Below are 18,316 nucleotides of genomic sequence, written 5' to 3'. Positions count from 1 at the left end.
ATAAACTTGACTTGACTTGACTTGAGTTCAGTGAATTACTGTGTGTAAGACTCGTTGTCACCTTCCCCTCAGCCAACGAAAAACCATTCTACATTTCCTTGAGCCTTGTCTGCTCTGATCTGTCCTTTTCACTTCTTACCTGCTCTTTGTACCCTTCCATATCTCCATATCATAGAGTGGAAACTTTCGACCCAACTTGCCATGTGCCAGCTACACTAGTGCCACCTGCCCACCCACGTTTGGCCCATATCCCTCCAAACCTGTACCTGTATAAATGTTTCATAAACGTTGGGATAGTCCCTGCCTCAACTACCTCCTCTGGCAGCTTGTTCCATACACCCACCACCCTTTGTGTGAAAATGTTACCCCTCAGATTCCCATTGTGATTCCTATTATGATTCCTATTCTGAAGAAGAGTTTTGGCCCGAAACGTCGCCTATTTCCTACGGGTATAGATGCTGCCGCACCCGCTGAGTTTCTCCAGCATTTTTGTCTACCTTCGATTTTCCGGCATCTGCAGTTCCTTCTTGAACCTATTAAATCTTTGCCCCTTCACCTTGAACCTATGTCCTCTGGTCCTCGATTCACCTACTCTGAGCAAGAGACTGTGTGCATCTACCCAATCTATTTGTCTCATGATTTTATACACCTCTATAAGATCACCCCTCATCCTCCTGCGCTCAAGGAACAGAGTCCCAGCCGACTTAACCTTGCCCTACAGCTCAGACCCTCTAGTCCTGGCAACAGGTTCCTCTTGTTTCCCTCTCCCCTGACTCTCAGTCTGAAGAAAGTTACTCCAGCTCTTTGGGTCTTATTTGGTAAACCAGCATCTACAGTTGCTTGTGTCCACATCAAGGGTATGCAGTCCAGTTGTGAGCACTGTACCTCAGTCAAGTTATCCTATGAGGGTCCGTCACTGTGAAGCTCTTTAGGGTGTCTGGCTACATTAAGGTGCTATAGAAATTCAAGGGTTTTTGTCCGTTTTAGGAACCCTGTGGTTGTCTAATGTGTCATCACTGGCACTAATAAATGGTCCCCCACAGACTTAAACAATACATGTGGCTTTCCAAAAAACACCAAACACCACAGATCAGCCATGATCATATTGAATGGCGGTGCAGGCTCGAAGGGCCGAATGGCCTACTCCTGCACCTATTTTCTATGTATCTATGTATCCAATTAAATAAATAAAGCAATCAAAATCATCATGAACAAAGTGTTTATATGGTTAGATTTGCACACCCATTATTTTCCAAGCCCATGTCATATAAACATTATAAAAGGTAAAGAATTATATCTGATATACAGTGTACAAGACAAGGTTGTCGGGTTAAAATGAAAGCAGGTTCATTTTGGGATTGCCCCCTCACGGTGCATTGCTTAGGGAAACCTCTTTAAAAATCATTCACTACAGGGAAATGAGGCTGCACATTACACCTGAATAACTGAGCATCGGTAATTGATCAGTAATTGATCCACTCTGGGTTTGGTGCAACATAACAAGTTGCTATTTAGAGTTTACATCAAGTTGCTGTGACTGCTACCAAGGCAGGAAGGGGGCATTTTGCTTGGGGGCCAAAAGGATTATTTCAAAAAGGTAAGACACAAAATGCTGGAGCAACTCGGCAGGACATGCAGTGTCTCTGGAGAGAAGGAATGGGTGACTTTTCAGGTCGAGTCCATTCTTCGGGTCTGAAGAAGGGTCTCGACCCGAAACGTCACCCATTCATTCTCTCCAGAGATGCTGCCTGTCCCGCCGAGTTGCTCCAGCATTTTGTGTCTGTCTTTGGTGTAAGCTAGCATCTGCAGTTCCTTCCTACCCACAAGGATTATTTCAGTTGAATCCACATTACCCCTCTAAACGACCTTAAAATCAGGAACCAGCTTCAATTTCCAGTTAACTTCATTAACTGCAGTGAGAAATCGCCCAATCACAACTGTGAAATCAAATTCAACTGAGCATTAGAAATTCTGTTTACCGTATCAATTTTGTAATCCCATTGATACACAACAGTTCACCAGCCACAGCCCTAACATCAATAATAGCATGTTAATGAGATGAAAGCAAGGACTGCTGGTGATAGATAGAAAGACCCTTGTGGTCCCCAGGTGTAGGTGAGTAGAAACCTCAGTAAGCAGTTCGTACTGTTAGCTTGTTCAGTCATGCATCAGCCATTAGCAATGGACTGCCATTCCTTGTTGTGCAAGCTTCATTGCATTTCCCTCTCTCCTTTTGGGCAATAGTCCCACTGCCAAAATTCACAAATCCCATCCAACCACAATTCGGAGTCGCACTTTGGAATAAATAGTTAAATTCGTCCACTCTGAAATTGCACTGCTTTGTAAAAGAGCAAGGGTGTTTTCTAATGGGCATGCGCAAGCAGTCAGAAGTTTGAACACTGGCCACAAAGTAAAATTCTTAGCCATTTCCGCCCCTCTCTTTTCATGCCAGTTAAGAGTTTTCTTTGCGCTGATCTTATTTAATCCATTTCCAAAGACTATGGACAGTGCGTTATGTCAGCTCCTTGCATGCTAGGTTTGTTTAGTTTAGTTTATTATCGAGTACACGTACCGAGGTACAGTGAACAGCCTTTGTGTTGCGTGCCTTTGACGTGCTATAACACACAATGATAACGCTTTTCACTGCACCACGGTACACGTGACAATAAACTAAACTAGGAGTAATGCGGTGACAAAACTTGATGCTTCATTTATTCCAATACAGAGGCAGCCTGCTGTAAACACCCGAACGTCTCACCTGCTTATTTACAGTACAACAATATTGTCAACTTTCCCCTAGTCATTCTCCACAGCAGTCCACACACTTGCTCAAATTCCACTCCCAGGTTCATTGGATGAGTGAACTAACAATCATTGCTTATTGAAGATAATTGAACTCAACAGTAAGGCGAAGCAAGCAGGTAGATGTAACAGAATATCCAGCCAGCAAGTGTTGTTTTCAGTGCAACAGGACAGACCTAAAAATAGGTGCTCAAGGTCAAAAGTGGAAAGACAAGTCTCACTTTAGTGTTTGTTTACAAATCTGTTAGCTTCTTTTCTTAACGTGTCAATGTCCTCGTTGATGTCTGAACTCGGCTCCCAATCAGAATCTTCGTCAGTAGGATCCAGATCATCTTCTTCATCATCAATAAAACTATCATCCAGGTCATACTGGTTATGCTCACCATCATCATCGCTCTTGTTGGCCAGGGCACCTTTACCTAAGCAAACCAATGGAAAGCATTCACATTATTGACGGCATATTTACATTTTTTTTTTTCCCCCAGAATATTTGTCTTATCTCGGGTAAACCTGTTATTCGGGGGATGTGAAATAATGTGCAACTAGCAGCTATTATTTCACAACAAGAGCCAGTTTTCAGAATATCTGTTCCAATGTACATTGGAAGCAGTGAACAGCTTGAGGTGTGAAGAGCGGTTTTGCAAACAATACCAAGGGTCTCGACCCGGAACGTTACCTATTCCTTCGCTCCATAGATGCTGCCTCACCCGATGAGTTTCTTCAGCATTTTGTCCACCTTGTTCTCGACCCAAAACGTTACCTATTCCTTCGCTCCATAGATGCTGCCTCACCCGCTGAGTTTCTCCAGCATTTTTGTCTACCTTTGATTTTTCCAGCATCTGCAGTTCCTTCTTAAACATTTTGCAAACAAACTGTCTGCTAAGACAACTGAATGTTGAATGAGAAACAAAGAACTGCAGATGCTGGTTTATACCAAATGTAGACATAAAGTGCTGGGGTAACTCAGCGGGTGAGGCAGCATCTGTGGAGAATGTCGATAGGTGGCGTTTTGGGTCAGGACCCCACTTCAATATTTTTCGATACTTTGCACATCGAGCATGGTCGTGAGACAATAGACAATACGTGCAGGAGTAGGCCATTCAGCCCTTCGAGCCAGCACTGCAATTCAATGTGATCATGGCTGATCATCTAAAATCAGTACCCCGTTCCTGCTTTCTCCCCATATCCCCTGATTCAGCTGGCCCTAAGTGTTAAATCTAACTCTCTCTTAAAATCATCCAGTGAATTGGCCTCCACTGCCTTCTGTGGCAGAGAATTCCACAGATCCACAACTCTTTGGGTGAAAACGTTTTTCCTCATCTCAGTCCTAAATGGCTGACCCCTTATTCTTAAGCTGTGACCCCTGGTTTTGGACTCCCCCAACATCAGGAACATTTATCCTGCATCTAGCCTTGTCCAATCCCTTAAGAATGTTATATGTTTCTAATGTAAAGGTGCTACTCCCTTTGAATTGAATTCTGTCTTTACTTTGTGTACTAGTCATGTCTCTACTATTTATTTCATTCCCCTTACATGTTTTTCCTCTACCTGCTAAATTTTTGTAAGGTGTCCTTGAGACTCTTGAAAGGCGCCCATAAATAAAATTTATTATTATTATCACATATTTTCAGTCAGACTCTCAGAGGTTTTCCAATATTCCATCATGACCACTTCTGATGAATCAGACTTGACTCCTGTCTCAATAAAGGTATCCAAAAAAACTATTAGTTTTACACTTGTAGTCCAACATTCAGAGTTTTATGGGAAAGGCAAGGTCTTTTTGTGAATTCAATCCTAAATTACTTCGCTAAAACGTTGAGATTTGTCTCCCTTCTCTTAGAAATCTCTTGGCGCCCAAAAGGTTGACGAATCATTTATTATTTTACAGGTTCCAATTAAATCAACGCTCAGAGACAGAATTTTATAACGCAAATGTGGCAATAATACAACATGGCATAACATTTGTGAATCTACGCCGCAATCCAAGAACAACACATCACTCCAATGATTCAATATTACAGCTGTATATAAAGGTGCAACGAGAGATGCTGACCCAAGCACCCCCCCCCCCCCCCCCACACACACGTTACATTGCCGTCATGCCAAGCCCCTGGATAGTAAAGGCAGCCTTCTTTTGAACTTTTTGATTACTTTTTTTGCACATCAGCTTTTATTGATGAGCAAAGCAATGTCCAAAAGGCCTCAGTGTTCCCACGCTTCTTAGTCTCAACACCATGGAAAATATTTTGATTTTTCTTTGTGATCCCAAAAAAATGATCCAACACTCCCCACATTGTCTGTACTGGTTTTCACCTAATAAACAGCTAATAATGGCCTGTTTCCTTTATCCTCATTACATTTTGCATATCTTTCAATTGTTTGTTCACCGTCTAAATCACTCGTTTCCCTTTCCCCTGACTCTCAGTGTGAAGAAGGGTCCTGACCCGAAACATCACTTTTCCATGTTCTCCAGAGATGCTGCCTGACCCGCTGACTTACTCCAATGCGGTAGAGTTGCTGCCTTACAGCGCTTGCAGCGCCAGAGTCCCGGGTTCCATCCCCACTATGGATGCTGTCTGTATGGAGTTTGTATGTTCTCCCTGTGACCATGTGGGTTTTCTCTGAGATCTTTGGTTTCCTCCCACACTCCAAAGACGTACAGGTGTAATTTGTGTAAATTACTAGTGTGTGTAGGATAGTGTTAATCTGCGGGGATCGCTGGTCGGTGGGGACTCGGTGGGCCGAAGGGCCCGTTTCCACTCTGTATCTCTAAACTAAACTAAACACTTTGTGTGCAGGAAGGAACTGCAGATGCTGGTTTAAACCGAAGATAGACACAAAATGCTGAAGTAACTCAGTGGGACAGCCAGCATCTCTGGGGCGAAGGGTGACGTTTCGGGTCGAGACCCTTCTTCAGAGTGTTTTTTTTAAAATAATTAAAACCTGTAGAGCTTTTATTTGTAAATCAGACATGATAGCTCCTTTGTAAATCTGATACTCTGCATGCTGTGAGGAAAGTTAAGTTCGGTAGCATATCTGGACAATATATACTGCTTACAGAGGTGTAAATGACAAAATAATTAGCTGTATTTATCACAGCCAATGTACCAAAGCCAATGGCTTACTTGTTAAAGCAAACCACTGTCATAGACAAATATAACAGCCAATTTGTGCACGGCACGATTCAACAATCACGCACTTCGTTTTGTCAGTCAGTGGAAACAGAACATTATACAGGGATGTAAATAAATTATGCAAATAAGAGATATGAGAACCCAATTTCTTGATGATGCTAAATAATTAACGTAATATTCATCTTGGAATATTGAAATAAAAATTCCATACCTTTCTGGGCAACTTTTCTCCTTTGTCGTCTTAATTGGCTTCCTAAAATTAAAGTGTTACCACATAAGCTCAAATAAATCTATCATTAAAATGTTACCACATAGGCTTAAATAAATCTATAATTTAAATATTACCAGATAAGCCTCAACAAATTTATTAAGACCTAAAACGCAGTCATCTGAATCTCAGCACAAAATACCATGAATCACATTGGTACTGTATGGACTACAAAATGGCTAATTATTTTATGGCTGATTAATTATATCATCAATTAATGCAGAAAGTCCTTCCATTTATTAATGGCCACCATGGACAACTCTATCCATTGTGGGCTCCACCATTCCATGATCATTGTTGGTTTTTCCATAGCATTCATTCATTTGTTTTATATCTCTCTATCACTCAACCTCAAACATAGAAAATAGGTGCAGGAGGAGGCCATTCGGCCCTTCGAGCCTGCACCGCCATTCAATATGATCATGGCTGATCATCCAACAGTATCCTGTACCTGCCTTCTCTCCATACCCCCTGATCCCTTTAGCCACAAGGGCCACATCTAACTCCCTCTTAAATATAGCCAATGAACTGGCCTCAACTACCTTCTGCGGCAGAGAATTCCAGAGATTCACCACTCTCTGTGTGAAAAAGGTTTTCCTCATCTTGGTCCTAAAAGATTTCCCCCTTATCCTTAAACTGTGACCCCTTGTTCTGGACTTCCCCAACATCGGGAACAATCTTCCTGCATCTAGCCTGTCCAACCCCTTAAGAATTTTGTAAGTTTCTATAAGATCCCCCCTCAATCTTCTAAATTCTAGCGAGTACAAGCCGAGTCTATCCAGTCTTTCTTCATATGAAAGTCCTGACATCCCAGGAATCAGTCTGGTGAACCTTCTCTGTGCTCCCTCTATGGCAAGAATGTCTTTCCTCAGATTAGGAGACCAAAACTGTACGCAATACTCCAGGTGTGGTCTCACCAAGACCCTGTACAACTGCAGTAGAACCTCCCTGCTCCTATACTCAAATCCTTTTGCTATGAATGCTAACATACCATTCGCTTTCTTCACAAACATCACCTATTCCTTTTCTCCAGAGATGCTGCCAGTCACGCTGAGTTACTCCAGCTTTTTGTGTCTATCTCCCCACAATGAGCTCCATATTACATATTTACTCACAAATTTAATCTAGCTAAGTCCCAGTGTAAATTTGATTGTTTGAATATTTGATTGATTGGAAGATGCAGCATGGAAACAAAGTGCTGGAGTAACTCAGCGGGTCAGGCAGCATCTGTGGAGAACATGGATAGGTGACGTTTCACAGAGTGCTGGAGTAACTCAGCGGGTCAGGCAGCATCTCCGGAGAACATGGAGAGGTGACGTTTCACAGAGTGCTGGAGTAGCTCAGCGGGTCAGGCAGCATCTCCGGAGAACATGGAGAGGTGACGTTTCACAGAGTGCTGGAGTAACTCAGCGGGTCAGGCAGCATCTCCGGAGAACAAGGATAGGTGACGTTTCACAGAGTGCTGGAGTAACTCAGCGGGTCAGGCAGCATCTCCGGAGAACATGGAGAGGTGACGTTTTGGGTCGGGACCCTTCTTCACAAGAAACTGCGGAAGCTGGAATCTTCAGCAAAGGACAAAGTGCTGAAGGAGGGTCCTGACCCGAAACGTTACCTATCCATGTTCTCCACAGATGCTGCCTGACCCGCTGAGTTACTCCAGCTTTTTGTGTCTAACTTCTGTCACTGACAAACCCTGTCAACGCAATGGGCAATGGGTTCAGACCAATGCTGCTCATCTTTTCAAGTGGCCACGTTGGAATCAATCACCGATGCTAACAATCTTTTCTCTGCTGGTTTTAGGCATCTCTAAGAAATAGGCTTAGACAGTCTTAGCTCAATTCCTGTTGGCCTTGGGCACAAGGAGCAAAACTGGCCCTAATTTAGAAGTTACTGGAGCTTCTGGAGTTGTAAAGATGGAAAACATCAAGAAATGGAAAAAATATTCTGACTGATGCAGCAGAGACTGCTTGTCTGAGGATGGGTTAAATTACCTTGTTGGAGAAACACTCTACATCTGGCTGTAATATACTTGGCCGGGGAGTGCATGATTCCGAGATTAAGTAAAAAACTCCCACTCTTGCATTCCTTTCTCTGTTCACCATTATCCAATAAACCTTTAACATCCTGATCACAAGTATGCCTAGCAGTAGCTCTCAGCTGTTCTCCATCGCATTTCACCTTTTGGTCTCATTAACTTTAATTTACCTGCAAAAAAACTCTGAAACATTTAATTCGTTTCTGTTCCCTTAAATTAAAAATTGCTCATCTACAATTTTTTCTAAAATATGCTGAGTCTCATAAACTGTTACAGCATAATGCACTAAATTATAAAAATTAAACTGAATGCAAGATGTAAAATATTCTAACTAATGACATTTGAGTTTTTAGTTCATTTAATTTAGTTCATTTATCGTATCAGTTTATATAAATCAGCATCTTTCCTGATTTGTAGATGTGCAATTTTTATTTTATGGGATAGTAACTAACTTAAAATTTCAAAGACTTTTGCATATAAATTAATTGGTAAAATGATTTTTAAAAGTCTGAAAAGTTATGTGTTTAAACTTAATTCACATTTTTTCAGCTCCTATCAAACCTGCATGTCGGCATTGTTATAAAACGTCATTAAGGTTGATTTTTATGCAACATTTATGGGTTTCCTGCACAGTGTTTTGTAGCAATGACAATAGATGAATGACTTTGTTTTGAGTGGAGTAAGTTTGTCCACATGTCCACATGCATACTATGGTTCTCCACAAGTTTGTCCACATGTCCACATGCATACTATGTTGTGCTTCTGTTCAAAAATATGTATTCTCCAACACATACGAGTTTGTCACTCGTAAAATGAGAAAAAGATGAAGTTCCGGTATCGAACACGATTGATCAATGTGATTGGGGCAGTGAAACTCTCAGAATCCCGCACACTCAGTAGATGTTTGAAACGTTTGAACGCTACTCCTATTGGAATTTGTCAATACAGGCTGTGTTTAGATACCTATTGTAAGAATTTCATTGTTCTGTTCCGGCATATATAACAATTAAAGACTTTTAGGTTAGTTTAGTTTATTAGTTTAGTTTATTGTTGTCACGTGTACCGAGGTACAGTGAAAAGCTTTTATGTTGTCTGCTCTCCAGTCAGCAAATCAAGCCGTCCACAGTTGACAGATAAAGGATAAGGGCATAATGTTTAGTGCAAGATAAAGTATCTTGACTCTCTGACTACTCTTAATTCACAATTTTTATATATCATCATCATAATCATCACAATCATACTTTATTAGCCAAGTATGTTTTGCAACATACGAGGAATTTGATTTGTTGTACATTCATACCAATAAAAAGCAATAAATACAAAATACATTTTAACATAAACATCCACCACAGTGACTCCTCCACATTCCTCACTGTGATGGAAGGTGAAAAGAGTTCAATCTCTTCCCTTCTTTGTTACACTATCTGACTATATTTCCACTGAACGGGGAGGGTGGGTGCAACTGGGAGGGTGGGAACCAGAGTCCCGGTGAGTCGAACAGAAGCATGGCTCTTGCACAGAATCTCTTGCCCACAGTAGGTGATTCGAGGACCAGAGGACATACTGTAGGTTTTAGGTAAAGGGGAAAACATTTAATAGGAATCTGAGGGGTAATGTTTTCACACAAAAGGTGGTGGGAGTATGAAACCAGCTGCCAGAGGAAGTAGTTGAGGCAGGAACCATCCCAACTTTTCAGAAACAGTTGGACAGGTACATGGATAGGACAGGTTTGGAGGGATATGGACCAAACGCAGGCTGGTGGGACTTGTGTAGTTGGGACATGTTGGACGGTGGGGCTGAAGGGCCTGTTTCCACGCTGTATCACTCTATGACCGGTGAGTCAAATGTTCAACCATGGAGATTTCCAGATAGTTGGATCGTGGGTTATCAGAGTTTTTTTCTTTTGAACAATGGGCGCAATTATGATTGTGCGAAAAAGATTTCAAAGAAAAACATTTTTGCAATCTGTCAGTATCTGAAGGGCATTGGACACGGTAAAAGGAAAATCATATCTAAATCAAGATACTTATCAGATAATTTGTTAGGTGTAGTCACTGTTTGAGACAAATATGAGAGTCAATTTGTACACTGCAAGGTTGTAGGATACAGAAGAACATTACCTGGGGGCTGGGTGTGCTTGTATTCTTTCTTGTGCTGTGGATTTTTCCTTCAGTTACAAAACATATTTTAATATGCCATTAATAATACTGTGTAACACATGTTATAAAACGACCCAATTAATCTTTCAGAATAACAATGGTTTAAATAAAAAGTTCATGAATGACATTTCTCTGCTTATATTTTATTAAGAATGAATGAATGAATGAATGAATAAATAAGCTTATTGGCCAAGTATTCACATACAAGGAATTTGCCTTGGTGCTCCGCCCGCAAGTGACAACATGACATACAGTGGTAGACAAAAATGCTGGAGAAACTCAGCGGGTGAGGCAGCATCAATGGAGCGAAGGAATAGGTGACGTTTCTGGTCGAGACCCTTCATCTCTTCCTTAGCTCCATAGATGCTGCCTCACCTACTGAGTTTCTCCAGCATTTTTGTCTACCTTCGATTTTGTCTACATCTGCAGTTCCGCCCACAAGTGACGATATGACATACAGTGACAGTTAGGAATGACACATAAAACATTAAACATTAATAATAAAACATTATTGATTAAACATGTGAATATAATACCAGAGCAAAAGAAAGCTACAGATTTTTGATTATTGAGTAGAGCTACTACTTGTGGGAAAAAAGCTGTTTTTATGTCTGGCTGTGGCAGCTTTGACAGTCCGGAGTAGTCTTCCAGAGGTAAGCGATTAGTAGTACAGCGTGGAAACCGGTCCTTTGGCCCATCAAGTCTATGCCGACCATCGATCACAAGTTCTGTGTTATCCCACTTTCTCATCCACTCCCCTCACTAGGAGCAATTTACAGGGGACTAATTAACCTACAAACCCGCACGTCTTTGTGATGTGGGAGGAAACTGGAGCACCCGGTAGGAAACCGACGTAGAGGGTGGGTTCACCGGGAGAACGTGCAAACTCCCTACAGACAGCACCCGAGGTCAGGATCGAACCCAGATGTCTGGCACTGTGAAGTGGCAGCTATACCAACCACTGCACTACGGAGTCATCCCAATCAAAATCAAACATTCCCAAGACAAAATCAGGCAAGCCTGATGAATTAAAATGACACAAGCTTTAAACTGGAGCAGGTAAATGAGCAGTGAGACATGGATCTAGAAATGACCTACCTGTAACAGGCAGTGCCGAAGGGGCACTCTGGTTTGTCATCGTCCTCGTCCTCTTCCCCACCTGATGCGTCTTCATAATCTACATCTCCAGGATGACTAAACTCTTGAAAATGGACCGGATTTTTCCTGTGCAGGATCACAAAAAATATATTTTATTTTTCTAATGTTGCATTTGCGTTTTAGAGATACAGCATGGAAACAGACCCTTCATTTCACCAAATCCACACCATCGATCACCCGTTCAAGTTCAAGTGAGTTTATTGTCATGTGTCCCTGTATAGGACAATGAAATTCTTGCTTTGCTTAAGCACACAGAAAATAGTAGGCATTTACTACAAAACAGATAAATGTGTCCATATACCATGATATAAATATATACACACATGAATAAATAAACTGGTAAAGTGCAAATAACAGAAAGTGGTTATTAATAATCAGAGTTTTGTCCGAGCCAGGTTTAATAGCCTGATGGCTGTGGGGAAGTAGCTATTCCTGAACCTGGTTGTTGCAGTCTTCAGGCTCCTGTACCTTCTACCTGAAGGTAGCGGGGAGATGAGTGTGTGGCCAGGATGGTGTGGGTCTTTGATGATACTGCCAGCCTTTTTGAGGCAGCGACTGTGATAAATCCCCTCGATGGAAGGAAGGTCAGAGCCGATGATGGACTGGGCAGTGTTTACTACTTTTTGTAGTCTTTTCCTCTCCAGGGCGCTCAAATTGCCGAACCAAGCCACGATGCAACCGGTCAGTATGCTCTCGACTGTGCACCTGTAGAAGTTAGAGAGAGTCTTCCTTGACAAACCGACTCTCCGTAATCTTCTCAGGATGTAGAGGCGCTGATGAGCTTTCTTGATAATTGCATTAGTGTTCTCGGACCAGGAAAGATCTTCAGAGATGTGCACGCCCAGGAATTTGAAGCTCTTGACCCTTTCAACCATCGACCCGTTGATATAAATGGGGCTGTGGATCCCCCTCCTACTCCTTCCAAAGTCCACAATCAGTTCCTTGGTTTTGCTGGTGTTGAGGGCCAGGTTATTGCGCTGGCACCATATGGACAGTTGCTCGATCTCTCTTCTATATTCTGACTCATCCCCATCAGTGATACGCCCCACAATAGTGGTGTCGTCAGCGAACTTGATGATGGAGTTCGCACTGTGGTTCGCTACGCAGTCATGGGTATAGAGTGAGTACAGCAGGGGGCTGAGCACGCAGCCTTGAGGTGCCCCCGTGCTGATTGTTATCGAGGCTGACACATTTCCACCAATACGAACAGACTGTGGTCTGTGGATGAGGAAGTCGAGGATCCAGTTGCAGAGGGATGCGCAGAGACCCAGTTCTGCGAGTTTGGTAACCAGTTTGGAGGGGATAATTGTGTTAAATGCCGAGCTGTAATCAATGAATAACAGCCTGACATATGAGTTTTTGTTGTCCAAGTGGTCCAGTGCGGAGTGGAGGGCCAGCGAGATCGCATCCACCGTTGATCTGTTGTGGCGGTACGCGAACTGCAGTGGGTCCAGGTTTTTGTCGAGGTAGGAGTTGATTTGCTCCATGATCAACCTCTCAAAGCACTTCATCACCACCGGCGTTAGTGCCACTGGTCGATAGTCATTGAGGCACGTCACCTTACTCTTCTTGGGCACCGGTATAATTGATGCCCTTTTAAAGCAGGTGGGGACCTCAGAAGTGAGAGGTTGAAAATGTCCGTAAAAACTTCCGCCAGTTGGTCCACACAGGTTTTTAGAACACGACCGGGTATACCATCAGGACCAGGTACCATCACACACTAGTTCTATGTCATCCCACTTTCTCATCCACACCCTACACACTCGTGGCAATTTACAGAGGCCAATTAACCTACAAGCCCGCACGTCTTTGGGATGAGAGAGGAAACCTGAGCACTCGGAGGAAACCCACGTGGTCACAGGGAGAACATGCAAACTCCACACAGACAATGGCCAAGGCTAGGATCAAACCCGGTACACCGGCACTGTGAGGCAGCAGCTCTACCAGCTGCACCACTGGGCTGCCATTGCACCATTAGCGTTGCATTTTAATTAAGCTGAATAGTTTAAAATGTTTTCACGATTTGGTGTTAGATAACCAAAAGCTAGTCATAAGCTGTTAAATCAGTGAGAACGGTTCACAGCCACACGGAAAAACAACTCATTAGATTTACTAACTCCTGATATTACACAGTTTGAAGAAGTCTAAAGAACTGAAAAGTCTGAAGAAGGTCTAGTCCAGAAACGTCCTCTATTCCTTCACTCCAGAGATGCTGCCTGACCCACTGAGTTACTCCAGCTTTTTGTGTCTATCTTCGGTTTAAACCAGCATCTGCAGTTCTCTCCTACACATTACACTGTTATGTATTCCAGTAGATGATGAGAATTTTAATACATCTGGTTTATTATAAATCCTTGATCAAACACCATAAATCAGAAGTGACACTAATAGTAAGAAATTCAATCTTGACTAGAATTCATATCAACCAGATAGGATACAATAAAAATTAAAACAAAATGTTCTGTTATCTATTTTCATGCAAGATGGCGATTTGAAGTGAAAGGAAGGATCGAATGATCCAATAAAGCAGAAACTGTAAGGATGCCAAAGCTGAATTAATTAAAACCAGTCTGTGCAGCAAACTATGTTTGCAATGTGTAGGGTTGTCTCCTTGGACACTTCCCGATTACCCAAATCCAAAATCAGATTTATTCCTTACATAAATCCAAGCAACTCCAGTGTGGAAAAGCTTTGATGTTAAAATCAAGCTTCATATCACCAACGAATAGTTAAGCAACTTCAAAATGTTATTCAATACACACACACACACACACACACACACACACACACACACACACACACACACACACACACACACACACACACACACACACACACACACACACACACACACACACACACACACACACAGATTTCCAACGATATTTTAACGCATATTTTAAGCTCGTGCATAACAGTAAATTAATTCAATTTGTCCACCAACCTCTCAACTATGCTTTTGAAAGAAAGACAGAGAGTGCTGGAGTAACTCAGCGGTTCTGGCAGCATCACTGGAGAACATGGATAGATGTTTCGGGACGGGACGGGACCCTTCTTCAGTTGATGGTTCTGAAGCCTCAAATAAGTGATTATTTGGCTACTTTGATTTCAACATCTTTCTTCCTCCACTATCTTTTATTTTCTCTTCTCATCATCACATTATCAGGATTCTCACAAAACCACATCACTGGTTAGGTTTTTCAAGTTGATTCCGAACCTTTCCTGAAGGACAAGGATTAGGACAGGGCGGCACGGTGGCACAGCTGCCTCACAGCACCAGAGACCCGGGTTTGATCCTGACTATGGGTGCTGTCTGTACAGAGTTTGTACATTTTCCCCATGACATGCGTGGGTTTTCGCAGGGTGCTCTGGTTTCCTCCCACACACCAAAGACATACAAGATTGTAGGCTAATTGGCCATCATTTAATAAACTGGCCTAGTGCACAGAAAATAAACGGAAAAGATTTTACTTATGGTTTCGGCCCGAAACGTTGCCTATTTCCTTCGCTCCATAGATGCTGCTGCACCCGCTGAGTTTCTCCAGCATTTTTATCTACCTTCGATTTTCCAGCATCTGCAGTTCCTTCTTAAACATTACATCCCTTTGATTTTTACTCATAAATTTGTCTTTCATTGTATTGAACTGCCTTTGGTACTTTTGGTTCTCATCAACTATTCATGTATATGTTTCCAGAGTGTTACCTTTTAGCTCATTTTAACTTAGTGACCAATTCTTCAAGGAAACAAGCTGCATGCATGATTTGAGACATTTTCCTTTGTGCGAAAGTCAATGAGAGTACATTCTAGGTGGGTCCACAATAAATAGTATGTCAATTGTGCACAGAGTTTTATTTTAGAGATGCAGCACAGAAACAGTCCAGTCGGCCCACCGAGTCTGCGCGAGCAACGATCACACTAGCACTGTCCTATACAGTAGAGACAATTTAAAATGTACAGAAGCCAATTAACCTACAAACCTGTAAGTCTTTGGTGTGGGAAGACCCGGAGAAAACCCACGCGGTCACAAGAAGAACGTACAAACTCCTTATAGACAGCATACGCAGTCAGGATGGAACCCGGATCTCTGGCTCTGTGAGGCAGCAACTCTACCGCTGCGCCACCGTGCCACCACTGGCAAAAACGACTTGAAAATCATATGATCTCAAGCAGCACTTTGAAAGCATTTGAATCACATTGTGTTATTAATACTGTAATGAGATCCTGTTCAGCATCTCTCTATTCCATCAGAGCAAGTGGACATTCAAATCCTATATTATTAAATTTAACAGATGTTTTAGGCATCAAAATGAACTTTGGATGAACGTAAATAGATTAGAAGGATAATGTTTTACGGTACTAATCCAGAAGTTGTGCATTTATTTCATACAAAAGATAAAACGATTATCATTAAGCTTTGAATTGCAGTAGACATTTCTTCTCATTACGTTTTTGGGCCATATGTGGTATTGTTCTTTCATCTCCGCAACATCGCCAAACTCAGACCCTCTCTCACATCGCCTGCTGCTGAAAGACTCATCCATGCCTTCATCTCCTCCCGACTGGACTATTGCAACTCACTTCTCCTTGGCATCAGCTCCACCTACATCAACCGACTCCAACTGGTCCAGAACGCAGCCGCCCGACTCATCACCCACACCAAATCCTGGCATCACATCACTCCAGTCCTCAAAAAACTTCACTGGCTTCCCATCTCCCACCGGATCACCTACAAAATCCTGGTCCTCACCTACAAAGCCCTCCACCATCTGGCCCCCCCATATCTCACTGACCTCCTCTCCCCCTACCAACCCTCACGGTCCCTCAGATCCACATCAGTCGGTCTCCTCTCCATCCACAAGTCCAACCTCCGCAGTTTTGGGGACAGAGCCTTCTCCAGGGCAGCTCCCAAGCTCTGGAACTCCCTCCCCCAACTGATCCGCAATTCCGTGTCCCTCACCATCTTCCAGTCCCGCCTCAAGACCCATCTCTTCACCTCTGCCTATCCTTAGCCCCACGTCCCCGTCCCTTTTCATCTGTGCATTAATTGCCTCATACTGTGTTTTGTATTGAATTCTGTCTTTACTTTGTGTACTAGTCATGTCTCTACTATTTATTTCATTCCCCTTACATGTTTTTCCTCTACATGCTCAATTTTTGTAAGGTGTCCTTGAGACTCTTGAAAGGCGCCCATAAATAAAATTTATTATTATTATCATTATTGTTGAGGTTGGCAGTGATATCTCATCCCCAAGCTATTCAAGAGAAGACCATAGTGCCGCGGCTACCTCCCGGCAGCAGGCCCGGCTTGCCTGCCGTGGAACCGGATAACCCGCCCTGAAGAGGGAAGCCACCGAGCCCGGTCCCTGCTCGACATCAAGGACCGCAGAGGAGGGTGGAGAGAGTCAAGATGGCGGCTGATGCAAGAACAAAGGACTGGTAAGAACAACCAGGGTCTTGGCCTTCTCGGACTATCCTTGATCGGACGTTGCCGGCTTTACCTTGCATCAAACGCTATTCCACTATCATGTATCTGCACACTGTATATAGCTCGATTAGTTTTAGTTTAGAGATACAGCGCAGAAAGAGGCCCTTCGGCCCGACGGGTCCGCGCCGACCAGCCATCTCCGCACATTAACACTATCCTATACCCACTAGGGACAATTTTTACATTTACCAAGCCAATTAACCTACAAACCTGTACATCTTTGGAGTGTGGGAGGAAACGGAAGATCTCGGAGAAAACCCACGCAGGTCACGGGGAGAACGTACAAACTCCGTACAGACAGCACCCGTAGTCGGGATCGAACCCAGGTCTCCGGTGCTGCATTCGCTGCAAGGCTGCTGCTGCGCCACCTTGACCATGTATTGTCTCTCTGCTGACTGGATCGCACGCAACAACAGCTTTTCACTTCACCTCGTGTGCACGTGTCAACAAACTGAACGGAACGGAACTTCTGTGCTCTCAAGGTCGGCTGCGGGAAGAGTCCCCGGAGCACAATGACTGAATGGTGGCGGAGCGAGGAGAGGAATGACGTTTCTCCGGGATGATCCGAACGGAGGCGACCGCTGGAGGCCCCGCAGCAGCCTGGAGCTGGCCTAGATCAGTTCCCGTTCCAGGGGGTCAAGCGGGCGGGCCAGACGCGGCCTGCAGTGGCCCAGAACGCTGGAGGACACCTACAACTTTGGGCTGACTCTGCAACGCTGCCAGGCAGGTAGCAAAATAGTGCCAAAGCCTGGAGACTCTTGTGTGTGGTCTCAGTGGACTACTTCTATACATAACCTGGGGTTATGCTTATATATAGTAATAATTTAATGAATTGTAAACAAAAATAATGTCACTGTACCTCAATACATGTGATCATAAAGAACCATTGAACCACTGAGTTAAGAACTAACCCTTTGCCTTTCCATTTGTCACTCCCATTCCCGTCCACATCATGCAATTTCCTGGGTCAATTCCACCCTCTGTTCTCTCCTCCACATGCTATTGTCTTCCATCCATTGTGACATTCCTTCCTATTTAAATCATGAATCATTTGTTCCATGTTCTTGCACATTCCACCAACCAAGAGCACTCGGACATGTATTGCCAAACTTGTATCTTGCTACTCTTCGCTGGCAAGATGCTCATCCTGGCACCCTCCCCTTGCCATACCGTGCCTAGTTCCTCTTTAATTGGCTTGCCCATCTCCATGCCAAACATTACTCGCTTTTCAAAAGATTGATCGAAAGATACAGCATGAAAACAAGGTCCTTCTG

General features: G+C 43.2%; 1 protein-coding gene across 1 annotated transcript in view; it reads right to left on the bottom strand.

Annotated features, from left to right (window-relative positions):
• Window positions 1-1,202: 1,202 nt before the first annotated feature.
• aplf (aprataxin and PNKP like factor) overlaps window positions 1,203-18,316 on the bottom strand; it is a 143,697-nt gene continuing 126,583 nt past the window's right edge. The window contains exons 8-11 of the mRNA XM_033026343.1: window positions 11,497-11,622; window positions 10,360-10,406; window positions 6,148-6,189; window positions 1,203-3,221 (exon numbers count right to left, since the gene is read on the bottom strand). Of these exons, the coding sequence (XP_032882234.1) occupies window positions 3,025-3,221; window positions 6,148-6,189; window positions 10,360-10,406; window positions 11,497-11,622 (412 nt within the window). The 3' untranslated portion in view covers window positions 1,203-3,024. The remainder of the gene's footprint in view (window positions 3,222-6,147; window positions 6,190-10,359; window positions 10,407-11,496; window positions 11,623-18,316) is intronic.

This window comes from Amblyraja radiata, chromosome 8, assembly GCF_010909765.2.
Source record: "Amblyraja radiata isolate CabotCenter1 chromosome 8, sAmbRad1.1.pri, whole genome shotgun sequence".
NCBI lineage: Eukaryota > Metazoa > Chordata > Chondrichthyes > Rajiformes > Rajidae > Amblyraja > Amblyraja radiata.
Note: the sequence above shows the minus strand (reverse complement) of the source record. Positions and strands in the feature narration are given on the sequence as shown.